Source organism: Fusarium graminearum, chromosome 2 (assembly GCF_000240135.3).
Source record: "Fusarium graminearum PH-1 chromosome 2, whole genome shotgun sequence".
Taxonomy (NCBI): Eukaryota; Fungi; Ascomycota; class Sordariomycetes; order Hypocreales; family Nectriaceae; genus Fusarium; species Fusarium graminearum.
This window is the reverse complement of record NC_026475.1, coordinates 8,584,403-8,606,548: the sequence shown is the minus strand read 5'-3', so window position 1 is coordinate 8,606,548 and position 22,146 is coordinate 8,584,403. Positions and strand designations below refer to the sequence as shown.

Genomic DNA, 22,146 nt, shown 5'->3' with positions numbered 1-22,146 from the left:
AGCAATGCCTTTTTTTGTCGAGTCATTTCCTATTAGTTAAAAAGAGAGAGATGTTCATATCAATCTTGACCCAGAAGCTCAACACCAACCATTTAGGAATACAGTACCAAGAGATTCATGCACTCAATCAAACAGCCACTTCATTTCCTTTAACAGCTCTTACTCTCAACGATTGCTTTGCTGATCCCATGACATGCATACTCAACGTTGCACACAGTGGCTTGGAGCTCGGTCGTATAAACAAACGTAAGCCATCAAGCACGACATACGAGCCGGAGCCTCCGGGATGGCAAACAAACTGGCAAAGCGGCACAAAATACATAGAAGACTGTTGCGAAGCCCACTACTTATGTTTAATTACTTGAATGGGTAGAGTTGTATTGATGGAGTCTGAGTGTTCCATCCCTTGATGTCTTACACGGTCGACGTTGACTGACTACCCTGGAGCGTAACTCTGTCGTTCATGCGCACTGAACAACTACCTCCTACCACTCTACACCCATGTTGAACATGTAAAGTAGACAATGCCATTATTAGATAAAGTATAGTTGTGTATCGATGGCTTGTGTTGGCATGATGACGTGCATATACTCAGGGTAACGTTCCACAACAGCTTCTTGACAATGTGATGGTTCATCAAGCAATTAGAGCCGGGTAAATGAAACATCCTGGCCAAAATACCTGTCAGCAACCTGTGGTGGCTTTGATAAGCCTCGAAATCTGAAAATAGGGATATCGGCTTTAGCATTCCTCAAATTGTCGCGTGATCCCTTTTTTCTCAGCTTCAAGGGTCCATGGCTAATTTGCCTGAGCTGAAGCTAGACATAAGTCTAGGAAGCCATGATTGCCCATCTGATCCAGAAAATAGCACTATCTCAGCCCTAACATAGCACTTATAGTTAAGTTTAATGACATGCCACTTATTAAAATGTTTGGCGTCGAGGCTATTGGATTGTCAGTGTTTTGGTTGGAGGAAGCCTCTGTTGAACTGTTATTGGACGACTGGTTCATCGTCGATGACAAGCACAGTTTGCAGTGATCACTATCAAAACTCTTATCGTCGAAGCACAGATCTCATGGATCGACCAAAAGTGTCGCATATAAACGCTTCAGGATCACCAATCAAAGGAAAGCGTCGCACCAGGTAAAGAGAGAAAAAAAAAGAAAGGGAGTAACACTGGGTCAGTGAGGATCCTTTAATCTGCTGATTGTGGTGCGCAGACAAACAGAATAACAAAAGGGCGACCGGCGATGGTTCATTCAACCGGGCATTGTTTAATTTGAGCAAATAGCGCCTGGGAAGACGTGATATAACGGTGCTGGATCTTATTTTAGTCGCTGTGCCGTCGGTGATAATTAAGGCGATAAATTAATATTACGCCACGAGCAATGCTCCGTTGTTTGTACAAGATTGATTAAGAACTGCGTATGTTGTGCTGGATGTAAACTGTAATACCGCCTCATCAATGTGAGATGCATTGCTTTGTTGATTGCAGTGTATGCCTCAATAGATTTGGTAGTCACCGCAGGATGATCGCTACTTAATTGACCCATATCGCATTGTTGCGTTCCATGATCCTGGGCCGCTATTGATCGTCAATCGACAGGCGAAAGTAACAAGTACCATACCTGGTCAAGAGAGGAGTTGTCAATGGACCAGGGGTATAGAGTCGAGACTTCACTGTGCCATGGTCTTACAGGACGACGACCCTCGCTGTTTTGTATGTAACGAACGAGGTGTCAATACGACGACTACGACGCTATTGTCGTGAACATATTAATTACCCATACGAGACTAACATGCATTGGATTTAACGGCGATCAGCCATCAGGGACAAAGGCTAGACAGAAATAAGTTGGTCGGAATAAAAGATGGGTTCCGAATATAGATCAAGGTTTTGGGAGAGAAAGCGAGAAAGACACAGTAAAGTAAAAAACAAAAACAAAAAAAAAAACAGGACGCGCACGCCTCCACGATTGAAATAGCCTCAGCAAGCCAGCCTGACCAACCCCGTGTTGGTGATTCTCTTACACCATCTGACGACTAACACAGTTTAGATCGTTGCCAACCTCGTTTTCTGCCGTTGGACCCGTCTTGGAGGAGGCTGTGCTCGTAAAACCTCACTTGTCTTGATTCTTTTTCGAGGGACAAAAAGTCGTTTCGTAATTGACAACCGTTTTCAACATGATGAAGTCCTATTTCTTTTTGATCAGAATAGAGTAATAGTAGCAGCAAGTCTCGAGTTGAGTGACCAAAACGTCTGCGTCACGGGTCCCGCCTTTCGCCGGGGTCGTTGACTGCCCACCTGTATTGTTATAGCTGTAGGGGCCCGTTGCCGGGGAGTCCAGGGCGGAACTCCCGCTAAAAAGGGCAGTTCCAGGTTATCGGTCCGCATCCGGTGTGGCTCCCCAGACGCTGCTTGATTCTCTCATTCGTTCTTTCCAACTTTGCAACGGCCCCAAAGTTGCACTGAAATCAAGACTCTTGCATTTCCTCCATCTTTTTTCCCCTTCCATTCCCTTTCATCTTATTTACTGTACGCATACTCGTCAATCAATAACCCAAGACTCGGTCTTTTTATTCCACTCGCTCACTTGTGTTCCTTGCATTTGTTTGGTCTTGCTCCGCTTTCAGATACCTCTCTGTCGCTAAAACCACCATAAACCACCATCCGATCGATCCACTCGACAAGAGCCCCATAGGTTACCTTGAGGCGGCTCGCCGCTGCTGGCATCATCCATACTCTTGGCATCGCATTGGCTGCTCTCGAGTCGCTATCCCGCTATCTTATCCGTACTGTACTCTGCCAGCTGCTTTCGCCTGGATCCAGATTTCTACGGATACCCTATCCACAATGCAGAATTACCACGGGGATCCCTACGAGCGAGAGCCTCTCGACTCTCAAAACTACTACAATCCCTCGCCGCAACGACCCGTTCCTCCACCCCATAGTTATTCGCAAACCGCTGCCCACGACGCTCCCTCGAGATCAAACCACCCAAGCGCTCATCCTGATTCTTCCTACAGCCGTGTGCAAGGCGGCTACGACGACTACCATTCTCAAGGCCGCTCGGCTTCACCTTACGGAGAATCAGCTGGCTACGATAGTCCTCGACGTCCATCACCTCACCAAGGCGACCGCGGCTACCACGGCGATCAAGGCTACAACACCTACGGGGGTGGCGGAGGAGGACATCTGGGGTAAGATCCTCCAAATTCCCATACTGCACCGGGCGCAGACTTGAACCGTACACAACGTTGCTAACCGCAATCCTCATAGTAGCGGCACAGGCGCAATGGAACACTCTCGTTTGCCTCCACCTCCATCGCGGACACAACAGAATCCGTATGGAGGAAATGGCGGCTACGGAAACGGGTACGATTCGCCCCGTGGACCTCCAGGCTCGTCTTCAACATCACAATACAATGGAAGTGACCCTTATGTCGACAACCCTTACCACGGATTCACCAACTCGCGACACGGTAGCGCCAATCTTGGTGTGGTGAATCCTAATGAGATCATCGACGACGGAGATGATGGTCTGGTGTATGGAAAGAGTCAACGAAACTCGATGCTGAGTCTTTCCAACTCAGACCGCGCAAAGAGGGGTGCTTCTGCTTCTGCTGCTGTGGTTGGAGGCGGTGCGGCTGCTGGCGGCCTAATGAGCGGTAGAGGTCAGTATTTCCTCAAGACTACAGTGCGCACTTGCTAATGCGATACAGGCGGAGCTTATGAGATGAACGCGGCACGCGAAAAGCCCTATAGTTCGGCAGCCGACGATACCGGGAGGAGCAAGAGGTGTAAATGGCTCATCATCATTGTGGTATTCCTTGTCATCGTCGGCGCCATTGTTGGTGGCGTCGTAGGTAGCATGGTCAACAATGGAAAAGACGAAAGCAGCGCTGGTGGTATCGGACAGGGGGAGTCAGCTAAGGACGACACGAAGAAGAACGGTGATCTCGGAAAGAACAGCGCCGAGATCAAGGAGCTTCTCAACAACCCTGATTTGCACCGAGTATTCCCTGGCATGGACTACACCCCGCTCAACTCTCAGTATCCTGACTGCATGCACAACCCGCCTTCTCAGAACAACATTACGCGCGATGTGGCCATCTTGGGCCAGCTGACCAACAAGATTCGACTCTACGGTACAGATTGCAACCAAACTCAGATGCTGATCCACTCCATTCAGCGTTTGGAGCTTGACGACACCAAGGTCTGGATGGGTGTCTGGCTGGACAAGAATGAGACAACCAACGAGCGACAGATGAGTCAAATGTGGGATATTCTGGACGAGTACGGCGATGACCCATTCGAAGGCATCATTATCGCCAACGAGATTCTGTTCCGAGAGGAGATGAACATTACCGCCTTGTCAAAGATTCTGTCCGACACTCGCACCAAGCTCAAGAAGAAGGGCCTGAAGTTGCCTGTCGCCACCTCGGATTTGGGAGATGATTGGGATTCTGAGCTAGCCGCTGACAGCGACTACATCATGGCCAATATTCATCCTTTCTTCGCAGGCGTCGAGGCCGATGAAGCAGCTGATTGGACTTCCAGCTTCTGGAAGAACAACAATGGACAATTTTGGAAGTCTGACAAGGAGAAGAACATCATTTCAGAGACAGGCTGGCCCACTGGAGGCGGAACCCATTGCGGCGGTACCGCGACTTCTTGTACCAAGGGTTCAGTTGCTGGCGTTGACGGACTGAACACCTTCATGGAGGACTGGGTTTGCCAAGCCCTCAAGAATGGTACCAACTACTTTTGGTTTGAGGCATTCGACGAGCCCTGGAAGGTGAGGTACAACACCAAGGGCAAAGAGTGGGAGGACAAGTGGGGTCTCTTGACTATTGATCGCGATCTCAAAAAGGGAGTCAAGATTCCTGACTGCGACGGCAAGACGCTTAAGGATTACAGCGCCTTTTCATAAACGACCAGAGACGCAATTCTACGACATTTCTCAGCCACGATGCACCCTTGAGTCGATGCCAGCTTACGAGTACAAGGACATACATTGGATATAGCCAATAGCGACCCCGACACTCAGTATTTAATGTCTTATTTTTTTCTTTTCCCTCATGGAACCGGAGTTTGGGAGTGCTAGGAAAACGGGCGGAAACCTTGCAATGCCTGTTGTTTATTTCATGTTACAGATGATAATCGTTTTGTAGAGACGGACCGGAAGGAAGGGTTTCCTTTAACGACTTGCGCTTGCGAATGTATATAGTTGATGCATGAGGCAACAAATAGAAAGCACATTTGATGAACTGGCCATCGGCTGTTCGCAATGGTGGTGACAAAGGGAGACTAGTCGATTTGGTCGAAGGCGCTATCGTGTATAGATCGTTTCGTTGTCGTTATCGTCATCGTCATCGTCATTATCATTCATTAGAAGCTATATAGTAAAGCTAAAAGTATTCATCGTCTTTCCATCCCATGTTTATAACCATTTCCCCTCGATTTGTATCGTGCCTATAGTCTGGCCCTTTTACTGACTGTCCTCTTTGGCACCCCAAAATGTCATCCCATTGCTCAAAATTTCAATGTGCTTCAAGCTTCTACCAATGGTGTGAGTTCTTCTTGATCATCGCCATCCCCATTCCCGTCCTGGGTCTGACTCACAGTCGTCGCTGGGCTCTCCAGGCGGGGGTTGAAGCCAGCATTAAGGCCCTCTAACGGGTACTGCATGGCATGGTGAATGGGGTGGGCAGTCTGGCCGAAGGCTGCAGCGCGTTCCTCCGCCTGTTTCTTCGAAGACTCCAGCGTGATGATCCGTCCGTGATAGTCACGGAGAGTATTGATCAGCATCTTGATGTACTCGCCCTGAGTGTTCAGTTGTTCCTGCATATGGCGGATGACATGGCTCTCGCTTTGCATCGAAATGTCGAATCCTTGGGGAACCATTGGAACTTGAGGCGGCAGATGTTGATGCTGCGGGACAGACACGAAGGGATTTTGAGCCGGATTCAAAGCCAAATGATTGGCATTGAAGTTCTGCGACTCGGCAGGGTAGGGAAACAGATTGGGGGCAGGATCAGGGGCATGCATCGTGCGAGGTGCACGATAGAGGAGGCGAGAGGCTTCTCGTTGGATGTGAAGATCGACCATGCTGATAATGTTTGTTCCGCACATCGTCTTGCCCTGAGCACGTCTGCTTAGGGTCAATAAAGTTCAACAAGTGAGAGATGACTGATTGATGGATATACCTCTTCTCAATACGATTGTGGCAAGCAGCGTACAAGATGTCCCGCTTTGCTTCCTTGTCAGCGTAAATGTAGTCACCCTTTCGTGTGGCACGATCGCAGGTTTGCCATAGAGCTTGATACTCTGCCTCTCTGGCCTTTGGGTCGAACCCCTTGGCCCCTGGCGAAGAAGACATTGTTGATGGTTGATCGGCCAGTGATGTGAAGAGGTTGAGTAAAGTTTAGGAGAGAAGGATCGAGAGGATGAAGTTATAGTCCGTAGCTTGAAGATCTTTGTGAGTCACTGTCGAAGATGGTGAGTGGGCCGGTTTGATGAACTGGTCTGAGTCGAGGTAATGAAAGGATTAGGGGAGGAGGGGGTATGAAAAAGAGAAAGATTCCGACAACGACTGCTTGGTTGGTTGTATTGAACTAATACTTAAGGTAAAGTGACTTTTGTTTATGAAGAGGCTCTCGAGAATTAGGGGAAAGTCGCAGATGAAGAAATGAACTCATAAAGGGAGGAATCGAGTTAGCTATGTTGTGTTGTACAAGCTGTGAGAGGAATTGTCAGGTAATGGGAGCTCGGAGGCTTGAAGGGGGAGTGTTGGAAGAACAGTATACAGAGAGGATCAAGAAAACAGGAGAAGGATCATAGCGTACCAAACGTGCCTAAAATGTCATAAGACTTGGGAATGAAGATTTGTGCTAAATGGGGTGATGATGAGTGAAGATGAATTTAGAAGTTGCTGGCTAGAATGGGGTGGAGAGGCTAGAGAAAATAAACACTGAAGAGGTGAGATGAAAATGATAGAATCGAAATACCTGTGGAGCACTCCGTTACCGTCGAGCACTGATGGCACCAAAGAAGAATAAATATCCACAGGATGTCAATTGATCTCGTTGATACTTAATTATTACGAGATGGTAGTCGACTCAAGTTTCTTGGAAAGCTCATCCTCGTCCCCTTTGACTGCGACCCCATTCCTCTCATCCTTCTCCTTTACCTTGTCCTTGTCTTCATCCTCGACCGACTCACTCTTCTCATCCTCGCCGTTGACCTTCCAGTAGATACCCGTGGTCGAAAAGGCCGTGTCGTACTTGTCTTCGGGGAATTCGCAATGCTCAAACGTATTGTGTATCTCCTTGATCTTTTCGAGGCCATCCACATCCAACGTACTAGATGTTCTGTTAGCCACATCAATTGACACAAACATCAAAGGGCAGCTTACTTCTCCCAAGCATCCCAGCTTGTTCCGATAAAGAGCACAGGAAGATGCTTCTCGAATGCGTCTTTATAAACGCCCTTGTAGAGATGAACGCCAAAGAAGAAGGTAGTCGGCGTAATGAGATCGTTTCCTGCTGGCTCTTCGACGACAGTGTGGCCGAGGTTGCCAAGGAAAGTCTTGTCGGAGCCGCTGAATAGGGGGTCCTGGATATACGTCTCTATCTTTTCACCTGTGATTTTCTCTATATAGACCTGTTAGTTCTGTTTCTGTGATTGTCAAGTTGCCATACCTAGTTCTTCCACAATGACATCAAATGCTGCGAGTTGTACGAACGATGCCTTGGGATTGTAGACCCCCTTGGGATCAAACGTGCCAACACCAAAGTTGATAGCGCGGTTGATCTTGTTGAGATGTGAGGCTTTGCTCGCGATGAGCTCACGGACCTCTGCACATGATGGTTCAGACTCCCAGTGCTCTCGATTTTGTCTGTAAGATGCTTCAAGTTCAGCTGGGGTGCGAATGTTTTCCTTGTTGGGGACTTCTCTGCGGGCGTTGATATGTGAGCGAGACGATGAAGGTACTTGATTAGAACTTGTGGACTTGGACTTGTTCTTGCGAGATTTGCGAGAAACTTGAGTCCATTCCTGGGAATCTTTAGGGGAAGACATTGTGATGAGTCAATAGAGTGAAGGATGTAGTGAGATTAGAGGCAAGAGAAATTGGGGATCAGAATGGATATGAGTGGAATGAATGAGATCAATTGACTTTGAATGAAAAGAGGATTCTTGTGAGATGTTCACTTTTATAGTGAGTCTCAGTGAGGTTGTCTTGAAGATTGAGATTTCGGGACTCCACCGTTTCGGTGTAGCTCGGTGAGGTCAAGGTGAGGGAGGAGCTTTGGACTGGACTGGACAGTAGCGTTTTACTTGAAGAACAATTAAATCGATAACGATAAAATTCAACGACTGGTTTGGATTTGGACACGACTTTATAGCATTTTCCTGAATACATGATTGTCTTTATTATTCTTTTTCTTTTCCTTTGTGGTCATTTGTGTGCAGTCTTTTGGTGTTCTACAGCACGGCATCGCGATGCACGAGCACAAGAAGGCATGGTCATTTATCCCAGTGGCCAAACTACGCACAAACCAACGTTGCAACGTAGTACTGTGACTGTGACAAACTATCAGCTTACGGTTGTGTTTGTGCTCTGTGATGTGCAACACGGCGTCTAGTGTGAAAAGTCAGCAGATAGATGAATACAGACATACAAGAGTGACACCGAAATCCGGCATGACTGATCCGATATTGAAGCAAAGTCAGTTCATGGAGTATTTTTTTATTGAATGAGCCTTGCCTTTTCATCGTGATGTTATCCCCTTGCCTTGCCAAGCGGGGAGTGAGTGAGAGAGACGAGTTGGAGGTTGGAGGTTGGATATTGGAGCCGAGCGCCACGATTAAGGCTCCCGCAGATCATTGGCCCTGCGCCCCGCCCCGCCCTAGCGTCAGCGCTTAAAGCAACCCAACCAAAAGCGAGAAACAAGTCAACTCACAGGCTGTCACTGCTTCCTCAGCTTCCTACTGGCTCGCTCTCCACGCTCTCTACGGGTCCTGCAACAGGGGTCACACCCTCCAGCAAGCATCTCCAACGGCTTCTTACTGGGCAGATTTCTCAAATCACACTCAACACTGCTTCTTTCATCTTTGGCCTTGAGGAACTTACCATGTCCATCACATCAAATCAAGTGCTTGCAGCCGCCGCCCTGGATCCTGGTCCTCAAGAAAAAAAAATGGCCACTCGGTTCCCCGGCTCCTTAAGACCTTGTCCTGTCCACGCCCCCCTCGAGGCCATGCGGCCAGTTCATAAGCCCTTTTCCCCATCTTCAATCTTCAATCTTTCTTCTGTTCTTTTTTCTCCGATAGTGTCTGACTGCTATTCTGTTTGTTGGTTCGTGATATGTTCATTGCTTCACGAGGCTGAGCCTTATTACCTGGACGCGAAACATAGCGACATTTGTTTGCTACACCCGAAAGCGTAGCGACTCTTACCGATATACAACAACCCATACACAAATCGCAAACATGCGCACCTCAGCACTGCTCACCTTCGTCCTTGCGACAATTGTATCCGCCCACAGTGTAATCACCTACCCGGGCTGGCGCGGGAACAACCTCATCACCAATGCGACCTTTCCCTATGGCATGCAATGGATATATCCATGTACGTTCCTTTTCCGCTCAAGCAAACACGGGACAAACAACTAATAAATAACAAGGCGGTGGTCACAATGTTACAACAAACCGTACATACTGGCCCACGACAGGTGGTGCCGTCGCTTTCCAGCCTGGCTGGTTCCGCGGTCACGAGACAGCATTCGCCTACATCAACATGGGCTTCGGCGACGACGGTCCTGACGGTGGTCCTGCGAACATGACTCTCCCCATGATTCCCATGTTCCAGATTCTCGGTCCCACCAACAACCCCTTTCCCGGAACCATCTGCCTCCCTCAGGTGCCTCTGCCAAAGAACACGACAGTAAAGGCCGGAGACACAGCGACAATCCAAGTTGTTGAACTCGCCATACATGGCGCAGCTCTCTACTCTGTACGTCACATGCAGTCAATCATTTTCTTGTCAACAGCCAGCTAATATAAACGTAGTGCGTCGATATCATCTTTGCAGATCCAGGTGACAAGAGACTCAAAGAGGTCAACGAGACCAACTGCTTCAACTCGACCGACATCGGCTTCGCAGATATATACACTATCACGACCAAGGAATCCGGGTCAGACGAATACGCGAGCGAATCCGGTGCCACCCCAGCTTTCCGTCAGCTGGGCTGGATACCCCTGGTGGCAGCCGGCTTGTGGGCTTTTCTGCTAGCGTGATGTAGTGAACAAAACGTATATCTGAAAGCATAATGAACGGCGTTTATGGTGGGAATTGGGATATCCCCTGGTTTTTTGTTTCTATAATTACTTCTGATGAGCCCTGAAATGGGCCAGAATGTCTTGTTTTGGTGTTGGAGGAGCTCCTATATTGCTTCATTCATTTGAGACACTGCGTCAATAACAAATTTACGATTGATCAACTCCAACTTGTTTGCAACGACGAAAGTGAAATCTGATTCGATGACGCACGTCTAGTCTAATTGACCCGAAATAGAGCCATACACATGAGCATCAAGATCAGACAAAACGGAACCCTGACTACATAGGTATGGGTGGAGAAAAGCTGGTATCTATTTACTGTTCTATGTCGTTCTCTTCTACTGCCGTACTTCCGACACTGTCTCTGCGTCAAGCGGAACCCGGCCTGGCGTTGCAACGCTTGCATTGCCGCCATCACATTCACGGAGCTACCTTGGTGCATTCTGCCGCGACAGACTTGACACGCTCTTCCGAGCTCCGTCCCGCAGCACCCTGGATCCACCCCTTGATGCCGAGATTGGCCGCTTCGGCCTTTGATGCGGAGAGCAATGTGCCGAGCGCTACAAGGGCACGGTATAGAACTTCTGAGTCCGTTTGACCATCACGAGAAAGAATTGTACCAAGAAGGATGGCTAGACGACGACGTTGTTCGGGGGCAAGAAGACGCTCACGGTGGACGAGAACTGAAAGGTTGATTGCTGCTGTGGTGGCCGCAATGGAGACATTACGGTTAAAAGGTCCAATAGGATCGGATGCTACACCAACGACGCGCTCCAGGAACGAGATTGCCTCATCCGATTGAGCGCTAACAACCGAGCGGCCATTGGCGGTGGAGAAGATGTTTGCAAGCGTACGAAGACCCATCATGGCTGCGTTCTCATTAGGAGTTTCGTCTTGGGGCAGAGATGATGCGAAAGCAAGATCGAGAAGAGATCCCGCGGTCGGATCAGAGAATTGTGCAACAAGAGGATACTTGGCGACGCAGCGGAGAAGATCGAGGCCAGCTAGACGGTCTGAGTAGGGCCACTGGGTGAGAATACGGACGACAAGAGGCATGGCGTGTTGAGGAGCAGGCCTGTTGGACTCAAGGGCAGTGCGTAGCTCGGATAGAGTGGATTCGTCAGATGGGTTGAGAGCAGCATCTTTGCGGCCTGATGAAACCATGTTCTTGTTGATGGTCAAGATCTTGTTGAAAATAGCTGAATAGTCAGTGGATGCTCGGATAACGATGAAATGGGAGACTAACCTTCATATTTAGCTGCTGTGATGCTCAGATAGTCCTTTTGAGGGAGCACTTTAGGTTGAGTGTTCTCACCAGGGCGATATCGCGACTCAGTACCAAGAGGGTCAGGGCCGCTGGGCTCTGAAGTTTGGCCTAGAGTAGTACCCTTTGTGTTTTCTGTAATGAAATTGGCTACATTGTCGAGATAGGATAGTGGCAATTCGTTATCGCCCAAGAACTTGGTGGCTCGCTCGTAAGGGTTTTCAGAGAGGTTGTAGGGAAGCTTGAGAGCAGGCTTTCCGTCCTCAATGTCAACATCGAACACGAAATCGTACATCTTTCCGTTGTACTCGACCTTCTTGCCAGTGCTGCCGACAGCATCGACGACTGTTCCAACATTGACCCATTGCTGCTGGCTCATGGACCATGTGTGAGCAGTCACGGCACCATTGTCCTCCTTGATCATTTGAACTTGACCTTCCTTGGTGCCAGACTTGGAAGTTAGGAACTCAGGACCTGGGAGCTTTTCCTTGTTGATGCCGCCGACTTGTTGCTGGGGTATCGATGATGACTTGACGGATTCCTCAAACTCCTTAAGCATCGCCTCGTCACCAGTACGTTCGGGGCTTCTTGTAAAAACGCGAGCAATGCTATCACTGGCTCCTGTAACGATATCTCCGGTCTCGGGGTTCGCTGCCACTGTCCATACAGAGATAGCGGGGTGAGTGATGGTCTGTACACACTCGTTGCCCTTCCATACCCTGACAGTGCGGTCCTCTCCTGAGCTGACCAGTTCACCTGTCGGGAGACTTGTAATGCTGTAAACGAAACTTTCGTGACCGTGAAGCTCGGCAACCTGCTGGCCGTTCAATTTCCATAGACGGATGGTACCGTCGTTGCTCGCGCTCGCAATATCGGCACCGCTCGGGTGATTCTTGGGAACCCGGCAAAGGGCACGGACAACGTCAGGTGTATAAATAGTTGAGTTCGGTGCCACCTCTCCAGCGGTAGACTGCCGCAAGTCAAAGATGCGAATATTCTTGTCAGCACAGCCAGTCACTACGGTATAGTCGTCGAGAGCAACAACGCCCCAGACCGACATGCCTTCGTGACCACCGAGTAAGAGCTCGGTCTCCCACTTCTGAGGGCTCCAAACACGCGCTTGACCATCCCAACCACCGGACACCAGATACTTGCCACTAGGGGCAACATCAATAGTACAGACATTGTTTGAGTGACCGATCAGAAGACGTTCGGCGTTATCGGTGTTGATTGCGTTGGGGGACTTGACTTCGATGATGGTATCTTTTCCACCGGAAACAACATACCCATCAGGATGTTCGTTTGTTGGAGGAAAGAAGGAGAGAGAGTTGACGTATTCAGAGCCGCGGCTCAAAAGAGTTGCATCGAAGTTTGGAGAAGATGCTTGGGTGCGACGCCATGCGCGGACGCTACAATCGCGAGAGGCAGTCAAGACGGTATCGGGAGAGGGGAAGCTTGCGGCTCGAACCTAGATAACCTGTTAGTTCAAGAGAGCCTTTTAATGTGATCTGAACACCACCTACATCAGCTTCATGGCCGACCAATTGTGCGGACAGCTTGAAGTCAGTCATTTTGGTGAGGGTTAGACAAGATGAGTTGAGTATGTATGTGGCACTGCTCAACACAGTGGGGAGTAATAGACTGGAAGGGACGATGGTGTGAGAATGACAAAGAAGAAAGAGAATGGCCTGCTATCTTTCCAAGAGAAAAATCACCGAAATCAAGAAAGAATCACGGTGGAGTTGTATCATAAACAATCATCAAAGAGCAACGTGACAAATTGGAAAGTCGTTGACAGATCGAAAGTGGTCAGTGATGGAAGCTAATCGATTGCCCCTTCCTGCCCGTCGGTCCAGCTTAAGCCACACTGCGTCACTAGAGACGACCTAGCCACCTCCACTTGGCCGGACATGGTAGATAACCAGAAATTAGGTAGGAATAAGAATGGGTAGGGATACCTAGTTTGAGAGCTCTATGGATCTATCTTGAGAAGGGGCAGTCTACTTATGTTTGAAGGACTGCACTTTATAAAATCCTTTCCCCTTGTCGTCGTCACACATCAACTGCTGCCATGTACAAATCTCGGCCATACAAGCTAACAAGGTATTCTGCAGCACCCCGCCCTGTGGCGGTGCGTGTTCTGAAAGAGAGGTCCACCGCCTTCATTCCTGTAACCCCGCTGTACGAAGTGGGCAAGCGTGACCCTGTCTTTTGAATGCGCGCTGCTGTTTCCCCGTCTTTCGCAAATATTTGGCAATTTATCACCGCCCACCCTCCTTTTGTCTTCTCCTCTTTCTACTCTTTTCTTGGACGGGGGTTTGATCTGGGGGCACGCTTACGCTTCTCTCTTCTGCGATTCTCTCTGAAACTACCACGACCTGTTTCGTCTCCTTGTCGTCTTCCAATCCTCAATCCCTTTCCTCCAAGTCTTGTCCTTGTTATCGCTCGAGAAAGGCGCTCCACACTTCTGCGACGACACGCGATAATCACTGCCACGAGTCACGATACAGATCGCTCTTAACGACGCCTACGACCGTTACGACTTCAACTCTCCTTTAGAATTTTGACCCTGACCCTCAATTCTCATTGAGCAACACCTTCGTGTCTGTCCGATACAGCTTCACATTTCAACCAACCGCAATTGGCCAGAGTCAACAATCCCCATCATCGATCTTCGATTCTCGCAACTGTCGCAATGGCCTCCGAACCTCGGCAGTACCATCCTCTGACCTGCCACGGTCACTCTCGACCCGTCCCGCATATCGCCTTCTCAGCTATCGAGAAAGACACCGACAAAGATAAGAACGATGTCTACTACATGATCTCGGCCTGTAAAGGTGCGTTGTTGGGTTTCTTCTGGTAGATCGTGTGTTGATGTTTATTAGATGGCAACCCCATGCTTCGTAACGGTATTACTGGCGATTGGTAAGGTGTCCATGATAACGACCCGCTGGCTCTTCTGACTCGTCTAGGATCGGTACTCTCATCGGTCACAAAGGTGCTGTTTGGCAGGCCAGGCTCAGCCCTGATGCCCACCATGCTGCGACTGCATCAGCTGACTTCACAGCGTAAGTAAGCTCGACGGACAAATCATTGCTTCGCTTACACTCTTAAAGCAAGATTTGGGACACCTACACCGGCGAGTTGTTACACACTCTGCAGCATGACCACATCGTGCGTGCCATTGCATATCCTCCCGATAATTCCGACCTCATTGCGACCGGTGGCATGGAGAAGAAGCTACGTATCTTTGACTTGTCAGAGCTTCCGGTAGCCGGGTCCCCAACTACCATCAACGCTTCGACTGGGTTTGAAATTGGCGAGGGTGTTCACACTGGCTCCATCAAGTTCATTTGCTGGACCCAGGACCCCAATATCGTTGTGACTGCCTCCGACAAGACAATTCGCTGGTTGGACCTACCCAGCCGATCATGCATCCGACACGAGGTTCTCGATGGTGACATCAAGTCCTGTGAAATGGTATCATTGGCCCCCCAGTACGCCTCGCCCAGTGACATTGGTGGTGGAAAGCCCGTACTCGCTGTTGCGGCTGGAAAGACGGCGTACTTCTGGGGTGGTGTCCAGGCGATGGACGAGCTGAAGCGCATTTCTTTGACCTACACTATCGCTAGTGTGTCGCTTGATCTCAAGGGCCGTAAACTTGTTGTTGGCGAAGAACCTGGTACCTGGGCCAAGGTGATTCGTTATGACGATGGAACAGAGGTTGACACACACAAGGGACATCACGGTCCCATCTGGTCGATCGCATTCTCTCCTGACGGCAAGCTTTACGCAACCGGATCTGAGGATGGTACCATCAAGCTGTGGAAGAACTGCGAAGGCTATTACGGCCTTTGGCGCGGAGGAGCGGAGAAGGCTGCAGAATAGGAGGGCAGCTCTATTTCCGGTTCATTCGTGGGCAGTGAATTCGACGCGGACGGACAATCCTCGACTGTTTCTATCGAGCAGCTGGACAGCCCAGTATCTGCTAGGCGAGAAGCCATCACGGTTGGAAGCAAACTCCGTAACCTGAGGAGGACTCAACGTTTGTCTGGGATGGCCACTAGCAGCTTGGGCTAGCCATTAAATAAGACCTTTCTGCTAGATCGCTTGCATACCAGGGGAGGGATGCAGAGTTTATGTTAGACACTCACTACATATGTTAGGGGTATGGAGGGCCTCGGTGGCCGCTGAATAAGGGCAAGCATGATGATATTAAATACTTATCTACAGACGCCATTAATACCAGTGTATTATCAGACTTTCTAGGTAGACAGAACCCGACCCCGATAAACCTAGATGTATCCCGTGCTATCTAAAAATTCGGGAAGACTTAAGATGTCTGCCTACGATAGGTACCTAATATTCTACGATATTTGCCCAAGCGATGCCCAGGGTCACAAACCATAAGAAATACCACATCTCACAGCGAGATTACGCTACGAAGGGCGCAGTTCTCATTGCCCAGGGAACAACTACGATTGCAAGTAGACGCGGTCAACATTTCATACTTTTATTCGTCGAGTTTACTGAGGAAACATGATCACTTAAGGTCAGTCTCGGAGTCACGCTGCAGTTGGCGCTGGAGTCGGGTGCACGTGTTCTCAAACGGCTCACTGAGGATAGAGGCGGCACGGTCGTCGCCAGGCAGATTCATAACCTCACGGCAGCTGGTGATTTCTCCACCCACCTCGGAGGTAGCATCCTCCTGGCCGGGACGAGAGATCATTTCCCATTCATCCCAGGTATCGTCCTGGGTAACGTAGGCGCCGCATTCAACGCTAGAGTTGTTGGCAACCACCCGATTCTTCTCGAGATTATAGTACAAGCGCTCGCGCCTATTCTCTTTACCGGTAGGAAGGCGACGACCGCGATTGTCGGCTGGGATGCGGGTTATTGTGTTAGCTTCCCAAGAGAAATTGACGTGCTGGGAGATGTTGGCAGAGGCATCCTGGGTTGACTTTAAGATGCTCTTTGGGGCGGGATCAGCAACTTCTTTGCCCTTTCCTTTGGGGTCTGGAGTCGTGGTATCCTTTGCGTGAGACATGTTGTCGGTGTTGGGGTGTTGGATGACGATTTTCTGTTTGCATTTACGTGGGCAAAGATAAGGTGTCAAATGTAGCCAAAATCGGTTGAGTGAGAAAGGAAGCTGTAGCAATAACCGGGGGGGGGGGGGGGGGGGGTTGATGCTTTTGAAGACGCTGTCATGTTGTTCATCATTGCGATTGTTCTATAGGACTTGCTCGAACGATGTGCAAAGTCCATGTATTTTAGACAGGGCATGGCACTCAGCTATCTACAACTAGGCAAATGACTACCGGTGAATATATCAGGAACAATACTGAGGGTTACAATGGAAGTAAGTTACAGAACGTGTATTTGGTGTTCGGGTAATATGTGAGTAGTGATGGTGGTGTTCGGGGGTCGAGTTGAGTGTTCAGCGTTGATCCCGATGCTTAGTGGGAGTCACTCACAAGGCAACTGCCAGTGATAGTACAACGCTTTGTACTGTATATAACTATTATGAATGAGCTGAGTGAGGTACTAGTAAAGATTATGTTGGTTTATAAGAGTGTTGACGAGTTAATAATCTACAGGGTATGTACTTCAGAGGGCATAATCTTGGAACTCAGCGACAACACTAGTGACAGGCATTTTTAAGCAATGATAGTACGTTTAACATACTTTAAAGGGCCCATAATTGATCAGAAACCTATGGTAATAGAATAATGATGTGATATGGCTCTTCGTATGCCCTCCCAGGCTCCTTGATCGTGAGTTTGAACTATCGAGTGCGAAACGAACACTCAACAGTCTTGGCTTAGGATAACAATTATATCGATTCACTGAAAATGATGACGGAGAACTGGAGCCGTTCAGAGATTGTTCAATATGTTGACAGAATGCCCCAGGTTAGCCAGGTGTTGTTGTGAGATCTGCAATAAGAGCAACGTCTTGACGTCAATGAGATGTAGTCAAGCGCTCAAACGCCCCCATTGCAATGGCGACCCTGTTATCATAGTGGAAATATAATAAAAGTATCAGAACATTAGTTCTAAGTTCTGGTACATAGATAAGAGACCGAATAATTGAGCTTCCTGTTGTGTTGGTTGTAACTCGGGATAAGCTCGTGTTACTAATCTACCCTTTCGCCGTTCACTTATAATTCACAAACAAGATTCAGTAAACCCCACATTCCATGAGACTCGTCACATTTTATGGTAAAACGGCGTTTCTGCCATGTGAAAGTAAATGCGGATCTTTGTTAATAACCTTCAGTAGATCTGGGGCTAGCCCGCTTGCGCAGTTGTTGGCCATGAATGCCTGACAAGTCGCCAAGTCGCCAATTGTGGAACAATCTCTATCTCGTGGCGAATGGATATAAACGAAGAAATTAACTAACGTCTGTCAGATCATCGAACGCAGCTTCAACTGTGCCCCCCGGGAGTCCCGAAGTCCGGTTGGTCGGTAGTTCTGGTTCTGGTTCTATCGCGACTTGCCGGCCACGGCGTCCTAAACCACGATAATTGACTTCTCAATGGTAGAATTCGTATGTCTAGAACAGGCTATAACAAGGGGGCACTCTGCTTGTTCACTCTTGGCCTCTGCTGTGTCACCTCTGCAAGTGGAGTTGGTCTGCTGCGTTGCTGGATACACGTTAGCTTCAGGGTGCAGATTGGCGAGCTGAGGGACTCCAGCGAGTACAACGACAGAATTGGGAAAGTCGACATGTAGATCAATCGTCGAGGCGAAGGTGCCGTGTACCGAGAACAGACAAGAGGATAGAGGTTGGCTGCAACGGTCGGGCTCTGCACCAGTCAGCGAGATGCGGCAAAGCCTCTACTGAGATCCTGCAGACTTGGCTTGGTTGGGGAATGGAAGGGTCGAGGTCCAACGCCAACGGTTCAATGTGGAAGTAGAGAGTGCTAGTGTGGTAGCGTGAGGTTGCAGGGCAGCAGGAAATATGCATGTTGTACCTCAGCATCTGGGATTGGGAGGTGCTTTGACTGTGTAGTGAACATAAAGCAGGGTAGAGAACAACTAACAAGGATATCATCAAAGAGGGGGAAAGAGGCGATTGTTCGTTTGTTGAACGAGAGATTGTCGACGGAATTGGGCACGGTTATTTGTATGGGCAATGGTTCGTTTCAAAGACATCGGCGATGGAGTCATTTATGAGATATCATCTTTTCTCAACCGAGGTGTCACATCAATGTCCTGGAAGGAGGGGAAGAGAAGCAAACGGGCGTCAAGCCCAGGCCAACAGAGACAAAATGGCAATGGTAGGTAACGGGCGGATATATTAACAGTCCGGTGCTGTTTGTTGGTTGGTTAGTTGATCGTTGCAGGGAACAAGCAAAGCAAGCAGCCAGCCTACCTACAATACGAATTTCTACTTCAATGGCAGAGTACCTTCGTGGTGAGTTACAGCGCATGCGCCACTTCGGGAAGGGACATTTAGGCCAAGACGGGGAATATTACGAAAATGACATTCTTGTCAATTTGCCTTGTCTGTGTGAAGGACCGGACTTCCTCTCGTCCGGCCGAACTGCAGGGTTGAAGCTTGTATGTGGGTATCAAGCTCTGAACGTGGAGGTCCTGAATAGCTTCAATGAGAAGGGTAGAATCTGCTTTGCTAAGGATTTGGGTGATATCATGCTGCGTTTAAATAATGCGAGATCCCATGAGGACACATCATTGGAGATGGGACATATGAACTTGGCCGCGATGATCATCAATATGGATGGGACGGAAGACGGTACGGGCGTTGGTGCGTCAAGAAATTAATTAACCCGAATAGTATCTCAGGACGTAGCACCGGTGTCTAAAATGCATCAGGTTTATGGAGCAAGTACACGTACCGAGAGGAACAAGAAAGGTTCACTTGATAAATTGTTGTCCACACCAAAACAATGGCAAAAGCAATTCTAATGGATGGAAATGGTTAGCCGAGACGGCCCGCTGCAGGGACGTTGCGCTGTGCCGCATGTCAACGACCTAAAAAAACAAGACTTTTTGCTTCTTCTTTGCTTTTGTCTCTTTTCAGCTTTGACGGTTGTAGCAAGATGTAGGTATCCGCATCAGATGAAAGACATGCCTCGGTTTGTCTTGGAATTGAATGTGAGAATGAATTTTGATATGAGTAAAGAGATGCGGAAGCGGATCCGCGGTTGGGGATGATCTCTTCTGTATTTTTGCCAGGATACGTACGGCTGTCTGGTTAGCAGTGATGGACAGACAAGAAATCCAACGTCATTGTACTGTGCAGATCGCATATGTTCTCTTGTTTTGAAGAGTACAGAACAGAAAAGACGGGTGTGTTCTCTCAAACACCATCGTGATGATGGATCCATGTCTCACTCATTACTGCTTGTAGTCCAACTCTAAAAGGTTGAGGTTAGTCTGCGGCACGTTATTTTAGTGACACACTAAATTAGACTAAACCTAATCTAAAACCGCAAATATGCCGCTCAGGGCCGTAAAGATGCCGCTGTCACTTGAAGGGATCAACGGGGTTGTTCTCCCGTCTCTCATCAACGGACTCAGTAGAATGGAGTATTCCCGGTGAGACACGGTGATAGTTACCGTCTAGTATCAAAGATGATCTCTTAAACGCGCAATAATCAGGTCCGCGTTTATTGACAAGGCGACTCCCGGCTCCGAAATACCGTAAGGCCCAAGAAAACGGGGACTCGTGATGCCGCAAAACACCCCATCAGCCCTGTACAACGGACGACAACGGAGACGGTTCGACGAGTATTTCTCGCGATTCCACTTAAGTACTGTTAGGCACGAAATGGGCGTGCAGATACAACAAGACTAACATTAACCATTCCCGAACTCTCCGTTCCGGCCCCTGCCGCTCACGCGTTTTTAGGTGGTCTCTTCAGTTATGGGCTGTTGGAGAAATCAGGCCACTTTTCCCTCCCACCATGACATCCCTGCGCCTAGTTTCACAGCCAAAGCCAAAACCTACCGGGTTCGTAACAATTGTCACGGATACAGATGTCTGTTTGATGGGATATTTCTCATCTTGTTTCCGATATTTCATACTAGCCTAGGATTGGGATAGGTTTCTGACAGGAGTTTGCATATCAACAGTACAAGTGAGTGCATCGCGACGTCATATTCCATGGCAGAAAGTTGTAGGATCGAGATAGAGGATCATATCATGAGTCTGTATGTAGACCAAACTACCATCTAGACTAGACTTGGTAGCTGATAAGGTATTTTTGGACTCAGAACTCTACTAAGCACGTGGGTTATTCCGATCAGTGAATGATTATTTTGGGTGTTGAGAACAGACCTTCGACATGGGTTTATGTTGATTCTATGCACGGCATTGGGGGAAGTGGACATGATATGTTTGTTTGTCTGTCAGATATTGGTGATATCGCACATGCATGATCTGAAGAAATGCCATCTCTAGAACATTGTGGTGACTGTTATGGGAAACCCTTGACACAGAACAGTCTAGGCCATCTCGGTAGGAACAATCTCTCTATAATCCCACGTTGTCGTGATCTACACGTTTCCCCCCTGCTGTCATTCAACATCAAACGGTACAAGCTATCCACATTTCTTTGTCGAATTTCCTATTTGGGCACCTCGTTAGACGCCACTGTACTCCATCGTCGGCCTTCGCCAAACGCTTTGGAACGTTCCTGACCTTCTAGGCGCGCGGGCCTTTCGGAAACTTGTGAACCAAGAGAAATCTACGGTAGATGCTGCAAACCTTTTGCCACGACACAGCGCGGAATGATGCCGGGTAATAAGATGGAGATGACTGGTGAGACGCGGGATGGTAAGCTAAGGGATGGATTTGGACCCCCAATTCTTACATACGAGCCTAACCATACAAGACAAGGCAGGTCTGGAACGATAGGCGAGGCGAGCTCCTTCGCTTCGGTGAATATGGACGCGAGTTGGATGGCTAGGTCAGTAGTAATTCGTTGTTCAGCACGCTCGAGTCAATTCGAGGCTGATTAATTAATTAGTTATGTTAGTGGAGGAAGACGGACAAATGGATACGAGCAATGTTCCTTTGATGGGGAAGCTTAGCTACCAAGTTATACCGAGATGTTACACTCGCGAAGAAAAGGATTAATGCATGTACGTTCGGTTAGAAGTGAAGAGTACTTAATCTACAAGCATTGATTGTTCGCCACAAGCTGGAGATTAAGATCAAGATCAAGATCAGTTCAAGATCAAGAGCAGAGATAAAAAAGATACAAAATTGTTTGTTTGTACTGCGAGTCATTGACAACGGCCCGCCGCCGCTCTGGCTGACAGCCTAGTACTAATTAATTTAGTCCCCTTTTGTTGTAGGCTGTTCCGTACCTCGAAACAAGGATTTAAGGCTGTGTTGTAGTGTCGGCTTAGCGCTTGAGCTGTGCAGGTATAGGTAGGTACCTTGGTCCGCAGAGTCGGCGTTCCAGGCCTTTTCGAGATCCCGGGTGTAGCGGGAGATGATGTTTTGACAGCGCTTATAGCGCACGACAAAGCAAAGAGCCGATGATTACACAGGTGATGATG

The 22,146-nt window shown here is 48.6% G+C and overlaps 8 protein-coding genes across 8 annotated transcripts; 4 read left to right on the top strand and 4 right to left on the bottom strand.

Moving 5' to 3' along the window:
• Positions 1 to 2,855: 2,855 nt before the first annotated feature.
• On the top strand, positions 2,856 to 4,935 carry FGSG_02807 (uncharacterized protein; the record flags this gene model as incomplete). Its single annotated transcript, XM_011324703.1, has 3 exons — positions 2,856 to 3,202; positions 3,282 to 3,676; positions 3,725 to 4,935. 3 exons carry the CDS (start codon positions 2,856 to 2,858, stop codon positions 4,933 to 4,935), a joined length of 1,953 nt encoding a protein of 650 aa, XP_011323005.1.
• A 620-nt stretch (positions 4,936 to 5,555) lies between these two features.
• On the bottom strand, positions 5,556 to 6,384 carry FGSG_02808 (uncharacterized protein; the record flags this gene model as incomplete). The annotated part of the gene is made up of 2 exons (XM_011324702.1): positions 5,556 to 6,156; positions 6,245 to 6,384. 2 exons carry the CDS (start codon positions 6,382 to 6,384, stop codon positions 5,556 to 5,558), a joined length of 741 nt encoding a protein of 246 aa, XP_011323004.1.
• A 720-nt stretch (positions 6,385 to 7,104) lies between these two features.
• On the bottom strand, positions 7,105 to 8,140 carry FGSG_02809 (uncharacterized protein; the record flags this gene model as incomplete). The annotated part of the gene is made up of 3 exons (XM_011324701.1): positions 7,706 to 8,140; positions 7,420 to 7,657; positions 7,105 to 7,366 (listed from the first exon to the last, which is right to left on the bottom strand). The coding sequence occupies exons 1-3, from the start codon at positions 8,082 to 8,084 to the stop codon at positions 7,105 to 7,107; spliced, it is 879 nt and encodes a 292-aa protein (XP_011323003.1). The 5' UTR covers positions 8,085 to 8,140.
• Positions 8,141 to 9,355: 1,215 nt separating this feature from the next.
• FGSG_02810 (uncharacterized protein) lies at positions 9,356 to 10,513 on the top strand. The gene is made up of 3 exons (XM_011324700.1): positions 9,356 to 9,636; positions 9,692 to 10,020; positions 10,077 to 10,513. The coding sequence occupies exons 1-3, from the start codon at positions 9,498 to 9,500 to the stop codon at positions 10,302 to 10,304; spliced, it is 696 nt and encodes a 231-aa protein (XP_011323002.1). The 5' UTR covers positions 9,356 to 9,497; the 3' UTR covers positions 10,305 to 10,513.
• A 253-nt stretch (positions 10,514 to 10,766) lies between these two features.
• Positions 10,767 to 13,181, bottom strand: FGSG_02811 (uncharacterized protein; the record flags this gene model as incomplete). Its single annotated transcript, XM_011324699.1, has 3 exons — positions 10,767 to 11,545; positions 11,593 to 13,078; positions 13,134 to 13,181. The coding sequence occupies 3 exons, from the start codon at positions 13,179 to 13,181 to the stop codon at positions 10,767 to 10,769; spliced, it is 2,313 nt and encodes a 770-aa protein (XP_011323001.1).
• Positions 13,182 to 14,305: 1,124 nt separating this feature from the next.
• Positions 14,306 to 15,498, top strand: FGSG_02812 (uncharacterized protein; the record flags this gene model as incomplete). The annotated part of the gene is made up of 4 exons (XM_011324698.1): positions 14,306 to 14,447; positions 14,496 to 14,535; positions 14,583 to 14,678; positions 14,727 to 15,498. 4 exons carry the CDS (start codon positions 14,306 to 14,308, stop codon positions 15,496 to 15,498), a joined length of 1,050 nt encoding a protein of 349 aa, XP_011323000.1.
• Positions 15,499 to 16,153: 655 nt separating this feature from the next.
• Positions 16,154 to 16,657, bottom strand: FGSG_02813 (uncharacterized protein; the record flags this gene model as incomplete). Its single annotated transcript, XM_011324697.1, has 1 exon — positions 16,154 to 16,657. The coding sequence occupies one exon, from the start codon at positions 16,655 to 16,657 to the stop codon at positions 16,154 to 16,156; it is 504 nt and encodes a 167-aa protein (XP_011322999.1).
• Positions 16,658 to 18,884: 2,227 nt separating this feature from the next.
• Positions 18,885 to 19,542, top strand: FGSG_12575 (uncharacterized protein; the record flags this gene model as incomplete). The annotated part of the gene is given in 3 exon segments (XM_011324696.1): positions 18,885 to 18,893; positions 18,898 to 19,381; positions 19,412 to 19,542. Coding segments are annotated over 3 exon segments (624 nt in total).
• Between the last annotated feature and the right edge of the window lie 2,604 nt (positions 19,543 to 22,146).

Coding starts and splice junctions, on each gene's coding strand:
- FGSG_02810 (XM_011324700.1), top strand. CDS start 9,498: ATGCGCACCTCAGCACTGCTCACCTTCGTCCTTGCGACAATTGTATCC. Junction 9,637..9,691: donor CATGCAATGGATATATCCAT/GTACGTTCCTTT, acceptor ATAAATAACAAG/GCGGTGGTCACAATGTTACA. Junction 10,021..10,076: donor ATGGCGCAGCTCTCTACTCT/GTACGTCACATG, acceptor ATATAAACGTAG/TGCGTCGATATCATCTTTGC.